This window comes from Stegostoma tigrinum, chromosome 14 (assembly GCF_030684315.1).
Source record: "Stegostoma tigrinum isolate sSteTig4 chromosome 14, sSteTig4.hap1, whole genome shotgun sequence".
Taxonomy (NCBI): Eukaryota; Metazoa; Chordata; class Chondrichthyes; order Orectolobiformes; family Stegostomatidae; genus Stegostoma; species Stegostoma tigrinum.
Genome location: NC_081367.1, coordinates 15727804 through 15746562, shown reverse-complemented (window position 1 = coordinate 15746562; position 18759 = coordinate 15727804). Strand labels below are relative to the sequence as shown.

The window sequence follows — 18759 nt, the reverse complement described above, 5'->3', positions numbered from 1 at the left end:
TGGAGCAATATGCCGGCACTTGCCTTTAAATAAAAAGCTGGGAGGCTACAGTATCTTCATAATACATCCTGGAGACGGGGGCGAGGGGAGGTTGTTCTGTTAGTCTGGCCCACAATAGTATGCACAAATGTGCCCAGATTCTGACTGCTATGTATGTTGTTCTTCCAATGGAACCTGCTGCATATCCATAACATGTGGCTCACAATGCTGGATAGTATTTTGGCAAGACTGGCAGCAAGTAGGCACATCTGGCAGAGGAGTGCAGACTAAGAAGATGGTTGTACATTTAGAGTTGACTTGGAGCCAATGCTGTGTCTTGAGAATTAGAGGCCTAGCTAATCCCCTGTGTTAAATACACACAGCAGCGGGAAGGATACTCAGCAATGCTTTCAAAAGGCATCTTCAGTGTCTACCAGTAAGTTGTTGATTTTTGTGTGAGTGTAGTGTGGGTGTGGAGTATTGTGGGTGTAGTGTGTGTATAGTGGGCATAGTGTGCATGTAGGCCTGTGTAGTGCATGTGTATAGTGAGGGTGAGTCTAGTCAGTGTGGTGTGTGAGTGTCAGAGATGGGAACTGCAGATGCTGGGGAAATCCAAGACACCAAAGTGTGGAGCTGGATGAACACAGCAGGTCAAACAGCATCTTAGGAGTACAAAAGCTGACGTTTCAGGCCTAGACATCTAGTCTAGGCCCGAAATGTCAGCTTTTGTACTCCTAAGATGCTGCTTAGCCTGCTGTGTTCATCCAGCTCCACACTTTGGTGTGTGGGTGTGTCTTGTGAGTACAGTATGTGTGCTACGTGTTGTGTGTAGTGTGTGTTTCGGTAAGAGTGACGGAGAAATAACCAGTTACACACAGCTGAGTCCACCCCCTGACCAGGACATGAGATCAGATCCCGTCCAGCGACATCCAGGATAGTGCATCTTTTCATATAAGTCACATTGGACATGTCCTACACATCTTCCATTCTGCGCTCTCATCCTAAGTACCAAGACTGATGGAGTTACCCTTATAAATTCAGTGATAGTCCTCATTTTCAGCACATCCAATTGTATTTAATACAAGTGGGAATAAAAAAAACTCACCTCCTCCTCACTCTAATTACCCGTGGAACCTTTATCACTGGGATGCAGGAGGAAATAAACTGGACACAGTGTCTCAATCCCACACTTCCACCCTAACTTTCATATTCCAGACTCACCTTCGCAAACAGAGCCCAGTACTCGCTTGGTGTCAATGTGAATTTGCAATCATCTCTATTCAAATTTGGAATGAAATTTAGACTTTGTGTTTGGCTTTATGAGAATATAAAAGCATTTTTTTTCTCAGCTGGCAAGCCATCAATTATTACTGTCACATGTGGTTATGTCTTACTTTGACCACAATCTCTCTGTCAGAAGTGAAGCCCAGTTTTTAAAATTTGCAATGACAAATGTCAGACAAATCCTCATTACTGTTTACTGCCTTTAAAGTCTTCATATTTTCGAAGACACACCAGGAATTCTTTAAATCTAATCATAAATATTCTGAATTCTGAGATGAATGGTACAAATTAACTTTCCAATTCATCTTCTGTTTTGTAACACCACATCACGTTCAAAGAGTTGATGTTACAATTTATTGATTAAAACAGAAGACTGCAGATCTTAATGCTACAATTCATTTAGAACTGTCACTATGGCCACCTGGTACTTTCATTGATTATTCCAGTGCCACTTAACTAAGTCTGGAGCAGGATCAGCGTGGATTGAAATAGGTACGTCCGTGATCTTAATGCCTCAGATCGTCATCACCATAAAGGGTGCACGGAATCCAATGTACAGCGATAGGAACATAACCTCATTGTGCTCTGTTTGATCTACATCACTTGCACAAGTACATTGTATAGAGGCACATTCTGCAAAACCAAAGACATTTTCAAATAAATGACATCTTATTGTGAAGAGGTTTCCAAAGTTATAGGGTTATAGACTTAGACCCTTCAGTTCAACTTGTCCATGCTGAACAGATATCCTAAATTAGTCCAGTCCCATTTGTCAGCATTTGGCCCATATTCTGCCAAACCCCGCCTATTCATGTACCCATCCAGATGCCTTTTAAGTGTTATATTTGTACCAGCCTCCACCATTTTTGCTGGCAATTCCATCCATACACGCAACAAATTCTGTGTGAAGAAGTTGCCCCTTAGGTCCCTTTTTAAATATTTGCCCTCTCACCTTGAACCTATGCCCTCTAGTTTTGGACTCCCCTAGCATGGGGAAAAGACCTTGTCTATTCACCTTTTCCCTGACCCTCATGATTTTATAAGTTTCTATAAGATCACCCATCAGCCTCCAACACTCTAGATTATTCAGCCTCACCCTATAGCTCAAACCCTGACAATATCCTTGTAAATCTTTTCTGAACCCTTTTAAGTTTCACAACATCCTTTCTATTCCAGAATTGAACATTGGTTAGGCCACTTTTGGAATACAATGTCCTATCCCTGCAACATAACCTCCCAACTACTCCACTCCATGCACTGACCAATAAATACAAACATACCAAATGCCTTCTTCATTATCCTGTCTACATGCGACTCCACTTGCAAAGAACTATGAACCTACACTCCAAGATCTCTTTGTTCTGCAAAGCTCCCCAGGACCTTACCAATTAAGTGTATCAATCATGCCCTGATTTTCCTTTCCAAAATGTAGCACCTAATTAAACTCCGTTTGCCTAACCTTAGCCCATCTGATCAAACTCCCATTGTACTCTGAGGTAACCTTCTGCACTGTCCACTACTCCACCAATTTGGGTGTCATCTGCAAACTTATTAATCATATCTCCAATGTTCATATCCAAGTAATTTATATAAATGATGCAAAGCAGTGGACCCAGCACCAATCCCTGTGGCACACCACCGGTCACAGGCCTTTGGTCTGAAAAGCAACCCTCCACCCTCTGTGTCCTATCTTCAAGCCAGTTCTGTATCCAAATGGCTGGTTCTCCCTGTATTCCGTGTGATCTAACCTTGCTAACCAGTCTGCCTGCAGAACCTTGTCTAACATCTTACCTGAGCCTATGTAGATCACATCCACCATTCTGCCCCTATCAATCCTCTTTGGTAGTTCTTATAGAAACTCAAAATTAGTGAGACATTATTTCCCACACACAAAGTTGACTCCCCCTAATCAGCCCTTGATTTTCCAAATACATGTAAATCCTGTCCCTCAAGATCCTCTCTGACAACATGTACATCACTGATGTCAGACTCAACAGTTTGCAGTTCGCTGGCTTTTCCTTACCATCTTTCTTAAATAGTGGCACCATGTTAGCCAACCTCCAATCTGCTAGCACCTCAGCTGTGTTTGTGGATGATACAAATATCTCAGTAAGGGCACCCAACAATCACTTCCCTAGCTTCCCACAAAATTCTAGGGTATACCTGATCAGATCCTGGGGATTTATTCACCTTTATGCATTTTACCATGTCCAGCACCACCACCTCTGCAATTTGGACAGTTTTCAAGACGTCGCTGTTTATTTCTCCAAGTTCTCTATCTTCCACATCCTTCCCCACAGTAAAAACTGATGCAAAATACTTGTTTAGTATCTCCCAAATCTCCTGTGGTTTCACACATCGGCAGCCTTGCTGATCTTTAAGCTGCCCTGTTGTCTCCCTAGTTACCCTGTTGTCCTTAATGTATTTGTAGAATCCTTTTGGATTCTCCTTAACCCTATTTACCAAAGCTATCTCATGTCCCTGATTTCCCTCTTTAGTGCCTTTATACTGTTTCAAGGATTCACTTGATCCCTGTTCTCTATATCTGATCTATGTTTCCTCCGTTTTCTTGACCAGAACCTCAATTTCTCTCGTCATCCAGCATTCCATACAGCTATCAGCCTTGCCCTTCCCACTAATAGGAACACGCTATTTCTGGACTCTTGTTGTTATCTCATTTTTGAAGGCTTCCTACTTTGCAGCCATCCCGTTAACTGTGAATATCTGCCTTGCCTCCCAATCAACTTTTGAAAGTTCTTGCCTAATTCCATCACAGTTGGCCTCCTTCAATTTAGAACTTTTAACTTTGAGATCCAGTCTCTCCTTTTCTGTCAGTATTAAAGAACTAAGATAATGCTCCACTGCTAACACCTCAGTCACTTGCTCTGCCTTACTTGCCAGAAGTAGGTAAAGTTTAGCACCTTCTGCAGTAGGCACATCCATATACTGGATCAGAAAAGTTTCTTGTACGCACTTAAATTCCTCTCCTTACAAGCCCTCAACACTATGGCAGGCACAGTCTAAGTTAAAATCCCCTACCATTACCTACCTATTATTCATACAGATAACTGAGATCTTACAAATTTGCTTTCCGATTTCTCACTAACTACTGGGGAAGCATGTACAGTACAATCCGAATAAAGGTTCTCATCCCTTTTTTTCTCAGTTCCATCCAAACAATTTCCCTGGACATACTTGCAGGAATATGTTCCCTTAGTACAACTGTCATGTTATCCCTAATCAAAAATGCCACACCCCCTCCTGTCTTGCTTCTCCACCCCCACCCCCCCCCCCGTCCGCTGCCCCCACAACTCCCCACCCCACCCCGAACTTTCTATCCTTCCTATACCATCTATACCCTGGAACATAAAGCTACCAGTCCTGTCTATCCCAGAGCCACATTTCGGGAATCGCTATGATATCCTAATCGCATGTCCCCAATCATTCCCTTGCCAGTGAAAGCAATCAGCCACATCTTGTAAGTGTGACCACTTTTCGAGCAACAACGACATTGATTCACAAGTTCACATCATTTTGATTTTTACAACAAACTCCCCATAATTTATTTCAGGTTCAAGTGCAAAGCAAATGCAATGTGCACCTCTGTTATGAGGATGGGGATTAGAATGACATCTCTTATCAATTGCTAGGATTAGCTTGGATCATGACAGCTTTGTGACCGGGGAATGTTTCTTATGATGACGGACAGCTGGATTATAAGCCTTCTCTGACACAAAACATCATGAATGCGATCCTGCACAATATACATAGCAAACATATGGATTCCTACTGACTACATTGCAATTGGCAGACCACAAAACCAAAATCAAGCAAGTGTCTCGCTAGTTCACCCAGTAATTTATTGCATGCACATTCTGAAAGGGCCTTTAAACAGTTTTTGATAATGGGAAGTCTAGCTGGATTCTTTGAGCCATATTTATGTACAAATCTCCCAGTCAGATCGTCTGATTGTTAAAATTCAGCTGCAGAGGAAACACGTAACAGAACCAAAAAGATTAGGAGAACGGATTCTTTGGCCTTTGTCCTTCTCTGACACATTAGAAGTTCTCACAGTTTGCCTGGATGAGCTAACTGACTATGATGCTATAGTATAGTCAGCCATCTAACATCAGCGTGCAAGAAGGAATGCAATGATTGTCAAGGACAGCATAATGATGAGGATTTACACTGTTCTCTATGGCACAGAGTGGAGGTCCCATGTCCTTGGAGGTGACCTAGGGCGAAGGGTCAGAACATCTGTTCGGGACCGGAGAGGAACTTGCAGTGTAAGGGGGAGGATTCGAGCTTCAGGATCTGTTTGAGCCAGTTTGAGCAGCTAAGAGCTAAATAAGTTAAAAAAGCAGAATCTCAACAGGTCCTAATCTCAGCATTTTTATCTGAGCCATGTACAAAGCCATACAGGTCAAATTGCATCGGACAGATGAATGCATCACTCAAACCGTGATGTAGGAGGACTATGATCCAGTTGAAGGGGCATTGGCACCAATGCTGAGAAAGTGGGCTCTGCACTTATGAGGCAATCTCCATCTGAACTATGCAAGAGCTGATATTCTCACTGACTGTATTGCTGAGAATTAAAACGGAATTTAAAACTAAACAGTGCGGCATAAGATCAAACTTCAGAAGATTTGGTTAATCAAAGAGGAGACTTATTGCCAAAGAAATCACTATAGAAAGTATGAATCCAACAATCAATCAACATAGAACCAATGGAATTTGCAAAAGCACTGTATCTGAATGCATATAACATGAGAGCTTAAATAACAATAAACCAGTCTGGTCTGGTAGCTAGATCAGAGACATGGCTGCAGGAGGACGTGCGTTGGATTGAGGAGCTTGAAATGGTACAGAATATTCAAGAAGAATAGAAAATTAGGGTTTATTTTCTTGTTAGGGGTTGTGCGGGTGAGTTGCAGCTCTGGCTGATAACATGATTAACTAACAAAGAGAAAATAATGACCCAAATTCAGGAAAACAAGATGCTGAAGCAGTCTGGTCAATAAAAAATCCAAGAAGTTACTTGTGACAATTGTGTACAGGTTTCTTTACAGTAATAATATAGTAGGGTGGAGAATAAAGGAAGTCAGAATGGCAATAATCATCAGAGATGACGTCTACATATCAAATGGAGAAGTCAGAGGGGCAAAGGTAGACTATATATGGAGCCCATGTAATGTTTCTAAGAGGAACAGACTAGTGAACATACCAGGTCAGAGAATCACAGTGCCAAAATCTCCTCTTCAACCACCACTCCACAGTCCCCAGGGACATGCCCTGGAGGAACATGGGCAGATTCCAGATCCAGTTCTTCAGGGACCCTGGAGACTCTGAAGGATGGCATAGAGACAAGAGATGCTGGTCTTAGGATGGATACCCATTCACTGACAAGTTATTCTGGGAACATCGCTTGCTATGACAGGGTGGAAATTCAAAGTGAAACTCATCCTTTGGGTGGCAGTGGCAATTACTGTGACAGGTTTAGTCAGGTACAGCGAGAAAACTCACTCGGCCTGAAGGCGTGAAATAATCCACTGAACTTGAAACAACTTCAGCCCAACAATACAAGATTCAGCCCATGACATCTAAATTATGAGAGATTGCAGAGCTCAGATGCATCAGGCTCTGGTGACCCTGAATGTGAATCACAGAAGGTGACTATGTAGGTACCACAAGTAATCAAGAAAGCTAATAGAATGTTATTAGCTATCAGGAGTCATTAAGTACAACAAATTGGGAAGTTACGCTTCTGTTATACAGGATACTAATGACATCCTATCCTCAGTACAGTGTACAGTATCAGTTAGCTTGTTTAAGGAATGATACACATGCATTGGAGACAGTTCACATAAGATTTAACCGATCTCTCCCTGGAAGGGGGTGGGTGTGTTTGTCTTGCGAATCAAGTTTTGATTGGCTAGGTTTCCATCCCTTGGAATTCAGCAGAGTGGCAGCTGACCTGATTGTAACAAAGATGATCCTGAGGGGCCAGGATGGCTTCAGATTTGGAGGGAACTTTGGGTAATGGGAAAACGGGGAACTAAGGGCATCGCAGCTTAAAAATCGGGATCACCAGTTTGAAACGGAGATGGGACACCAACAAATTGTAAGTCACAACTCTCTTCCTGCAAGGTTTGTGGAAACAGAGTTCAGATCAGACTCCCTACAGTGTGGAAACAGGCCCTTCGGCCCAACAAGTCCACACCGCCCCTTGCAGCATCCCACCCAGACCCATCCCCCTATAACACACACACACACACACACACACACACACACACACACAAACACACACACACACACCGCTGAACACTATGGGCGATTTAGCATGGCCAATCCACCTAGCCTGCACATCTTTGGACTGTGGGAGGAAACCAGAGCACCCGGTGGAAACCCACGCAGACACAGGGAGAATGTGCAAACTCCAAACAGACAGTCGCCCGAGGCTGGAATCGAACCCACGTCCCTAGTGCTGTGAGGTTGCAGTGCTAACCACTGAGCCACCGTGCTGCCTCAAAGTTCTTGATTCATTTTAAAGCAGGTATAGTTAGAACATAGAACATTACAGCACAGTACAGGCCCTTCGGCCCTCGATGTTGTGCCGACCTGTCATACCGATCTCAAGCCCATCTAACCTACACTATTCCATGTACGTCCATATGCTTGTCCAATGACGACTTACATGTACCTAAAGTTGGCAAATCTACTACTGTTGCAGGCAAAGTGTTCCATTCCCTTACTACTCTCTGAGTAAAGAAACTACCTGACGTCTGTCGTATATCTTTCACCCCTCAATTTAAAGCTATGCCCCCTCGTGCTCGCCGTCACCATCCTAGGAAAAGGCTCTCCCTATCCACCCTATCTAACCCTCTGATTATTTTATATGTTTCAATTAAGTCACCTCTCAACCTTCTTCTCTCTAATGAAAACAGCCTCAAGTCCCTCAGCCTTTCCTTGTAAGACCTTCCCTCCATACTAGGCAACATCCTAGTAAATCTCCTCTGCACCCTTTCCACAGCTTCCACATCCTTCTTATAATGCGGTGACCAGAACTGTACACAATACTCCAAGTGCGGCCGCACCAGAGTTTCGTACAGCTTCACCATAGCCTCTTGGTTCCGGAACTCGATCCCTCTATTAAGAAAAGCTAACACACTGTATGCCTTCTTAACAGCCCTGTCAACCTGGGTGGCAACTTTCAAGGATCTGTGTACATGGACACCGAGATCTCTCTGCTCATCTACACTGCTAAGAATCTTACCATTAGCCCTATACTTTGGCTTCTGGTTACTCCTACCAAAGTGCATCACCTCACACTTGTCTGCATTAAACTCCATTTGCCACCTCTCAGCCCAGCTCTGCAGCTTATCTATGTCTCTCTGCAACCTACGACATCCTTCGTCACTATCCACAACTCCACTGACCTTAGTGTCGTCTGCAAATTTACTAACCCATCCTTCTACGCCCTCATCCAGGTCATTTATAAAAATGACAAACAGCAGTGGATCCAACACTGACCCTTGCGGTACACTACTTGTAACTGGTCTCCAGGATGAACATTTCCCATCAACTACCACCCTCTGTCTTCTTTCAGCAAGCCAACTTCCGACCCAAACTGCTATATCTCCCACAATTCCATTCCTCCGCCTTTTGTACAATAGCCTATTGTGGGGAACTTTATCGAACGCCTTGCTGAAATCCATATACACCACGTCAACCGGTTTACTCTCATCTACCTTATTAATAAATCCTTGTTTGGCAAGGGTGAAGGGCTGTCAGGAAAGTGGGGGAATGAAGATAGCGATTAGACCAACTGCGATCTTACAGAATGGAAGACCAGGCCCAAGGAGTTAAACGACCTACTTCTGCGCATTCATATGCTTATATCAGGCTAACACTTTCCATCTTCCCCAGGCTGGACCTCTCAGCTGTCACGGCACGACTGATTTTTACCCTGCCACCCAAGTGAAAATTATGTCAGATAATCCCTGACTGGACACACAGAAATAAATTCACAAGCCCCTGTGGTTTACCTATTCCTGACTATGTCTTGTGTAACATGTTATTGTACAATACATTTACATTGCTGCGGTTTTGGTGGACAACCCTGATAACCAATGCAGCCTCACCTCTCTCAGACTGGGCTTCATCGGTGGAGTGCAAAACCCAACAAACTAAATTTTGTTTCACTTTTGTACTTGCTTTGTACTGCAAAATGCCATATTATTGTATGCAAACCTCATTTGGAATTTATTGCTATTGATGGTGTTTTTGTGAAATCAATGCACTGTATTTAATGTTTCTCATTTTTACTCCAAAATAACTTGGTTGCCAGTAAAGAACAGGTAATTTACAGCATGCATTAAATTGTTGACTACATTTCTACAAAATCACATACTAGACCATTCTGAATCCCGAAAATTTTCAAATAGTTAAAAGCCGTCCATTTTTTCCCCCAGATAATCCTGAAGCATTCACAGTATACCATGAGTAGGTATCCAGTGTTCTACATAATGAATACAATACTATTGCAAATAGTGTGCAAATGTCCCATGCTCCAATATCATACAATTACATATCACATCTTGTGATATCACAACTGAATGCCACATATTCAATTGTCATCTGATCTCTGAGCATGTGCTGTCCTTAATGGAATACAGTCCTAACAATTCCCTATCTGCACTCCTGAATACTTGAATGCTCCCAAGCAATTTGCACTCTTTGCCAACATGTTCCAGTACATCTCTGACATTGGCAGCTTTCTAAACATGAAACATTGCCCACACACAGCAGCAGAAGTCCACCCCCACCAACTGCTGCCCCATCAGTCCATTCTGAATGGTCAACAAAGTGACCAGACACTTACTTAACAATAACATGCTCACTGATACTAATCTTAGGATGAATGAGGACTATTTGCCCACAAACAGATGATGGCCCTGGTCCAGACATGGGCAAAAACATGTGAATTCAATATGTGAATCATTTGTTGCAGAATTCCCAGCCAGTCATCTGTTTTTGCAGCCACTGCACACCTTGTGGCTCTTGTGTTATGAACCTTTCCTTCCTTTTAAACTTTCATCAGCTCCAAACATTTCAGGTAGCTGTAGCCTGAAGGGTTAACAGCCAGGTGATAATAACTAGACTGGATCACCAGTGACATGAGAGCACATGGGACTGGGATCAAAGGAATGTTGATAAACATAGGTAAATGATGCTTGTTCACATTACTATGATGTGCAGTCTTCATTTGTCTGATATCCACAGAACCAACTCTGTGACATTCCTCCATCATCACTTTAGCCATGGACTACTAGAATAACACAGATATAAATTTGCATTTTACACAGTATGACACATTGCTGCAGAACTACATTTAACTATTACATTGAATTAATTTCAAAAGTCGATCATGTGCAATTCAACTAATTCTGAGTTTGAAATTACCTCGGTGTTTCTTAAAGTGTATAATTTCTGATAAACCCCGAGTGGTATCCACAAATAGCCTCCTATTCTCTGACATCACTCATAAAGTAAGTGCTTTAGGCAAATTGTGACTAGCATACTAATCCTACTTTCTACTCCTGGGAGTTTTGTTAATGAGAACATCGCATAAAGTGCCAAAGTCGGCTTTATTTTCGTAATTAGATTTGGGATAAACAGATGACGAGTACTTCAATGTTAACTTCTAAACTGTTGCAACGAATATGTAATGTCAAGCATTCTGAATGCAAGGTTTTTGCTAATTTTGCTTCCAAAGCCTGCGCCCTTTAGTGAAGACCGTACATACGTATGAGTCGACACCTCATATGTAGAAGCTATGCTTAAATACATGCAAGCATGAGAAATGGGATCAAGAATAGACCAGTCACCCCCTTGAACTTCGTCCACCTGTCTGTAAAATAGCAAGTGATCTCCATTTCGCTTTCCCATCATTCTCCACAGATGTTGCTTTGCTTTTTGTGCAAAGTCCCATTGCTCTCCACCTCAAATGCAGTCACTGATTGAGCACCTTCAAAGGTGGAGAATTTCAAATAATGTAACCTTCAGTGAGCAGATTCCTCCTTCTGTCAGACTTAAGTGGCAGCATCTTATCCTGAGAGCAGCAGTCCCTGTTCTTCATCTCCAGGCTGTGGAAAACAATCTCAGTGATTCTCACAATGATTCGATGTCATGTTCCTCTGAATTCCAAAATTTACTCAGCTCTCACCCTTTAAAAATATTCTGCCTTTTCAGTCATCTACCAAAGTTGATAATTTTATGTTTAGCCACAATGAATTCCAACTGCCATTGTCTTGCCCAACCAGCCTTGTGTGCTTTTACAGAACTTATCCTCCTTACAGTTGATGTTCCATCCTAACTCTGCCTTCAGTTAATTTGGACACATTACGTCATTTCCTTTATCTCAGTCATTGACATAATTCATAATTAACTAAGCCCTAAACGCTGATCCTTGCGGCCCAGTGACATGCTACCGTTAGAAAGCTGACAATTATTTCTGTAATTTTCAGCCTGTTATACAACTCATGGAATCTTTGTTGTGTAGAAAGTTACCGTTCAAATCAAGCATCTACCGACCTGCCAAACAGCGTCTCACTGAGACCCAAACCCCCAGCTCTATTCCTGTATCCCTCATCTAGCTAGCCTGCATATCCCTGGCCAATCCATACTGCCCCTCAATTAACCACTCCTCGATCCATGCAATTATCTTACTCCCGTTCCCACTAACCCATGGTTTTGTGCAGACACATTGCCATAAATTGTGATTGTAGCATGAGGTTGTTGACTTGGCTCACCCAGCTGGCTCGTTCTTCTTCAGACATGTTGTCACCATTCTTGGTGACATCATCAGTGGAGCCTCCGATGAAGCGGTGTTATTCTACTCTATTTGGAATTTATACTGTCCAGTCCTTTATGGTTGGTAGTGTCATTTCCAGTTTTGATCTGTATGGGTTTATATATGGGGTTCAATTATGTATGCTTGTCGATGGCACTACAGGTGGAGAACCATGCCTCTAGGAATTTCCGTTGGGAATTTGGCTGGGACAAGGTAACCATTGCAGCCCAAGCCGAACATCGACATGCACAGAAATTCCTAGCAGCTCAGTTCTCCACCCATAATGTAATCAACAAAAGTATAGAATTAGACCTGCCCTACCATGCATGACCATAGAGTTGAGCTTAAGTTTTAACTGTCCTTTCTCGCGCATTTCACATATCTCTTAATACTCTGAGACACCATGGCTTTCCAAACCTGTTTAAAAAAAAGAATCACATGCAGTCTTCTGTGCCAGAAAATTCGAAGATTAGAGCCTTGACAGAATCTTTTTTTCAATGATATTGTCTCTCAGTCTACCAAACCCCAGACAATAGAGGCTAAATTCAATCAACTTCTCATCAATGAGCATCTCTCTTACTGTGGGAATCTATCGAGGAATCTTTCTCAGTCCCACTTTTAATGGGACCGTATCAATCCTTACATCGAGGTCATGGTCAACGACTGTCAATTTTGTGGTTTAATCAACCAGAGAAGTTAACTTATTTGAATCTGATCCATTTTCATCCAAATTGTCAAATTGGTTTCATCAGGAGTCTGTTCTTTTGTTTCTAACATGAATACGCTGTTTACCGATAATCACTTTACTACATTTTAGGTCCAATAAACTAGCTAAATACATGCCATCAGCAGAATATGGACTTGTGTAATGTGATGCAGATCATCAAAAAATTATTCAACACCCAAAATATAAATGTGAAAGATTCCATTGTTGCTGATCCATTTTCCTATGCGTAATGTTGAATGTAATGTATTGTCATCACTAACTCCTTTGAAAAGTTTAGCCTTGAGTTAATTGATCTTTGAGTTGTGTAACCGGAGAGATGTTCCACTACACAGTGTGCAATCAAGACTTACGTTGTCACTAAACTGCCAAGAATATCCAACAATTTGGCATTAAATCAACCAAAATGGCCTAGGTATTATTTTGACAGGTATTGATCTGTCACTGTACAAAAAGAACACCAGTATCCATTTTCATTGTATGATTTTAATCAAAATTCTGTGAACAAAGAAATGTTGTTGACTTATAATGATAATGGGAACTGCAAATGCTGGAGAATCCAAGATAATAAAATGTGAGGCTGGATGAACACAGCAGGCCCAGCAGCATCTCAGGAGCACAAAAGCTGATGTTTCGGGCCTAGACCCTTCATCAGAGAGGGGGATGGGGTGAGGGTTCTGGAATAAATAGGGAGAGAGGGGGAGGCGGACGAAGGTGGAGAGAAAAGAAGATAGGTGGAGAGGAGAGTATAGGTGGGAAGGTAGGGAGGGGATAGGTCAGTCCAGGGAAGACGGACAGGTCAAGGAGGTGGGATGAGGTTAGTAGGTAGGAGATGGCGGTGCAGCTTGGGGTGGGAGGAAGGGATGGGTGAGAGGAAGAACAGGTTAGGGAGGCAGAGACAGGCTGGACTGGTTTTGGGATGCAGTGGGGGGAGGGGAAGAGCTGGGCTGGTTGTGTGGTGCAGTGGGGGGAGGGGACGAACTGGGCTGGTTTTGGGATGCGGTGGGGGAAGGGGAGATTTTGAAGCCCACCAACCTCCGGATACAACGCATCATCCTCCGACACTTCCGCCATCTACAATCCGACCCCACCACCCAAGACATTTTTCCATCACCACCCTTGTCTGCTTTCCGGAGAGACCACTCCCTCCGTGACTCCCTTGTTCACTCCACACTGCCCTCCAACCCCACCACACCCGGCACCTTCCCCTGCAACCGCGGGAAATGCTACACTTGCCCCCACACCTCCTCCCTCACCCCTATCCCAGGCCCCAAGATGACTTTCCATATTAAGCAGAGGTTCACCTGCACATCTGCCAATGTGGTATACTGTATCCGTTGTACCCGGTGTGGCTTCCTCTACATTGGGGAAACCAAGCAGAGGCTTGGGGACCGCTTTGCAGAACACCTCTGCTCAGTTCGCAATAAACAACTGCACCTCCCAGTCGCAAACCATTTCCACTCCCCCTCCCATTCTTTAGATGACATGTCCATCATGGGCCTCCTGCAGTGCCACAATGATGCCACCCGAAGGTTGCAGGAACAGCAACTCATATTCCGCTTGGGAACCCTGCATCCCAATGGTATCAATGTGGACTTCACCAGCTTCAAAATCTCCCCTTCCCCCACCGCATCCCAAAACCAGCCCAGTTCGTCCCCTCCCCCCACTGCACCACACAACCAGCCCAGCTCTTCCCCTCCACCCACTGCATCCCAAAACCAGTCAAACCTGTCTCTGCCTCCCTAACCTGTTCTTCCTCTCCCCCATCCCTTCCTCCCACCTCAAGCTGCACCTCCATCTCCTACCTACTAACCTCATCCCACCTCCTTGACCTGTCCGTCTTCCCTGGACTGACCTATCCCCTCCCTACCTTCCCACCTATACTCTCCTCTCCACCTATCTTCTTTTCTCTCTACCTTTGGTCCGCCCCCCCCCCCCTCTCTCCCTATTTATTCCAGAACCCTCACCTCATCCCCCTCTCTGATGAAGGGTCTAGGCCCGAAACTTCAGCTTTTGTGCTCCTGAGATGCTGCTGGGCCTGCTGTGTTCATCCAGCCTCACATTTTATTATGTTGTTGAGTTATATGTGCTTTGTCCCAACAATTAGTACCTGCTTTCCTTTGTGAAACTTAATACACTGAACTAGGCAGTTTAATTCTTTCTATTCATACCCATGCGAATCACTGCCATTACATATGCTCACTTACCTACCGTTATGAAGCATTCCATACATTGAGGAATCTGATAGCAAATCAAGGATGAATTTAAAATCATTGAGAAACTTAAATCACAACATAGAACAAATGCCAAAGCATCAGTTTGACAGGTTTTCTCTTTAAATAATGTAAACTCACAAATTTCCTATTTTGTGCCTTTTTTCAAAATTTCAACTTGTGTCTACTAATTATTTTGTTGGCTTCTTTGGGATTAGACTGTGTACACAATATTCCAATTGTGTAAACTGCAAGAGATGCCAAAGTTCCAAACAATATAGAATGAGAGTTACATGATCCAAATCCTGGTTTACAATTGTGCTATTCCCTAGTCTTCTGGCATCACCTAAATAGTTATCTGAAGTAAACAGTACAAGCACTGTTATTGCCAATTTCACCATAAAAATGAGCTCACTCAAGCATCAGACTTGGACTCAAATTCTGTTCCCACAGACACTTTTCTACTAACATGTGATCTTCAGGTCACTAAAGTCAAGTCATAGCAACAGCTGCTAACTTAAAGCCATGGCTTAGAATATGACTTCAATGACAAGACAGCATCAATTGCATCTGTTCATCTGGTGGTCATTAACTATAACAGATGTCCGGTAATGACAAGATTCATCAGAAAACGTTTTCCTTGAGAGCATGGGATGTGTGATTGTTAGACCATGCAGATATTTCTCTTACAGCAACCTTAAATTTGAAGTCCTGTGGAAGTGCTAATGAATTTACAATCAATCAGTCTTTACATCAAACTATGACAGTACAATAGCCATTGTTGGAAAGCAGAATACAGATAAAAACGATTTCCTAATTGATCAGGAGATTGGAAACAGAACTTCTGAATTTCCTTTCCAGAAATTGTTCGAACAACATGGCCCTGAGATGTAGGTCTGACCTGCACCTTTTCTTTGAAGTGAATGTACAGGTGAAGAGGGTGTGCGATGGACAGAGAGAAAGCTAGAGACAAACACTGAGATATGTTATCACAGTATGTAGTCTTGTTCTGAAAGTTGCAATTCCTCAGTTCGAAACGTGAGTTGGAAAAGTAAAGTCAATCTAATGATTTGATCAGCTTCAAGAGATTGAATCTCATTTCATAGCAAATCAGTGCTGATTGCAGTTGTTTAGAATCTGTAGACAAGCAAACTTGCGATGTCAGTTTGACCTGATGGCAATTGATGAAGTTTGAAGGACAACGTGCAACTGAGCCATGTTTTGGGAGCCAACTACAGAAACAAAGGCAATTGTTGAGCCACTGGACCTGCCTAAAGTGACTCACTAGAAGAAAACATGTAAACATTTGCTTCAAAAAGGCAGTTTTGTTTGAAACAAATGGAGTTCGATACACACAAACGCCAAACGCCATTTAGTGAGGTGCCTAGAAATTTCAGGATACTTTTCCAGTAGATAATCTGAGGTAAGTTCATCTGTAAATCAGCTTTTCATCATTTGTGCCAAATATTTAGGATTATCTTTGTTACAATTTAAGCCCCTCTACATTGAAGTTGTTAATGCTTAAATGACATGATCGATTCAAACTCAGATGATCATGTAATTCAAAATATTCTAAGTGATTGAGAATGTTTATTTCTTAGGCAAAATATTTGCAATGCATTTTCTATTCAGGCATCATAGGCAGCTCCATTAGTTCAGCTAAGTCTATTTATCATGTTTCTCTCTCCACAGATGCTCCTGAAAATCTCCACTACTGTCCCATTTTGTTCCACTAGTTTACAATTGAAACTTAACCAGTTTTCCAGTACTTGACTCTTAAACAAGAGAGTTTGGGAAACGACACGCATTATGCCTCATCACTCAAACCCACATTGCTCAGTCAAGTGAGATCTGTCCCAAACTTTAGACTGGCTAATTACAGGTCTGCAGAATTACCTCCAGAGCTGTATATGCAATTGATAAACAGAGTTTCCTTGCCACTAGATAATGCTGCTTAATGGTAGATTTCCTTTATTCATTCACACCATGGGAGCACCGCTGGCTGGACTAATGTTTATTGCTGACCACTAGTTGCTCAAGAAGGTGATAGTGAGCTGCCATTTTGAATCGTTGTGGTTCATATGGTGTACGTCGACCCACAATGCTGCTAGAGATGACATTCCAGGATTTTGACCCAGTGACACTGAAGAATTGACGATATATTTCCAAGTCAGGATGTGAGTTACTTGGAGGGAAACTTGCAAGAAGTGGTAATAGCATGCATCTGCTTGCTGTGGTCTTTCTAGATACGAGTGCTGATGGGCTTGGAATACAATGTCCAAGGAGCATTGGTGACTTTTTGCACTGTATCTTGTGTAAGATGCCTCATCAAAGGTTACTGCAGAAAATATAAGCTCATTGTGCAGGGGGCAACATATTGATGGATAGAAAATTGGCTGTCTGACAGAAAGCAGGAAAAGATTTGTGAGAGAGATAATGGGAACTGCAGATGCTGGAGAATCCAAGATAATAAAATGTGAGGCTGGATGAACACAGCAGGCCAAGCAGCATCTCAGGAGCACAAAAGCTGACGTTTCGGGCCTAGACCCTTCATCAGAGACCCTCTCTGATGAAGGGTCTAGGCCTGAAACGTCAGCTTTTGTGCTCCTGAGATGCTGCTTGGCCTGCTGTGTTCATCCAGTCTCACATTTTATTATCTAGGAAAAGATTTGTCTCTTTTTGAGGCTGTCATGCCATTGCAAATGATGCTTCACAGGGTCAGTGCTGGGGCCTGGACTGCTTACAATTCAGAATCAATGACTTGGATAACGGAACCAAATGTTTGACAGTTACATTTGTTGATGACGCAAAAATAGTTAAGCAATGAGTTGTGAAGAGGACATAAGGAGCATGCACAGGGAAATAGAATCATCAAATGAGTGGGCAAATGAATAACAATGTTCTGAAATTATTGTGAAATTATTTACTTTGGCAGACAGAATAAACAAAAAACACATGATCTAAATGGGGGAAAGTTGCCAAGCTCCACAATTCCGACAGATCCTGGTATCCTCGTGCAGTAATCACAGAAGGTGGTATGCAGGTACAGCAACTACAGCAAGTAATCAGGAAAGCTAATAGAATGTTATGTTTTCCGGCAAGAAGCATTAATGCAAGACGAGGGAGGTTATTGCTTCAGTTATACAGGATTTTTTTTTACTGCCTGGCACTTGTATGGCATGAATATCACATGCCACTGGTCAGCCAAGCTAGGATATTGTCCAACTCTTGCTGCATTTGGATATGGACGTCCCAGTATCTGAGAACTCTCAAATGATGGCAAATGTTGTACGATCAGCAGCAAAAATCCCCACTGCTGACACTGGTGACGGACAAAAGATTATTCATAAAGTGACTGAAGATGGTCGAGCTGAGGATGTGCCCCTGATGATCTCATACAGAGATGACCTGGAGCTGAGATGACTCACCTCCAAAACACTACAACTATCTTCCTTTGTGCCATATATGATTCAGAACCCACAAAGAGTAGCTTGTAACATAGATTGTGAAATATTTTTTCTCTTCCTGTATTTTATTTCACCCAATATTGGTTTCAGAAACTGCAATTTAAATGTAAGAATAAGTGAAACTTTGCATCAGTTGTACCTTCTACACGAGTTTGACTCTTTAGATCTGTGATATCAACACATTTTAATGTGCTTCCATCTGTGTCCAAACCAATGTCGAAGACTTGAATAAGGAAT

The 18759-nt window shown here is 42.6% G+C and overlaps 1 protein-coding gene across 3 annotated transcripts in view; it reads left to right on the top strand.

Moving 5' to 3' along the window:
• LOC125457606 (ephrin type-A receptor 3) overlaps positions 1 to 18759 on the top strand; it is a 340233-nt gene that overhangs the window by 247582 nt on the left and 73892 nt on the right. Inside the window, exon 9 of one of the 3 annotated variants that reach the window (XM_059651019.1) lies at positions 9193 to 9487. The exons of the other annotated variants lie outside the window; for them this stretch is intronic. Coding sequence (XP_059507002.1) covers positions 9193 to 9247 — 55 coding nt within the window. The 3' untranslated portion in view covers positions 9248 to 9487. Of the gene's footprint in view, positions 1 to 9192; positions 9488 to 18759 lie in introns of those variants that run through there. 3 annotated transcript variants of the gene reach the window in all.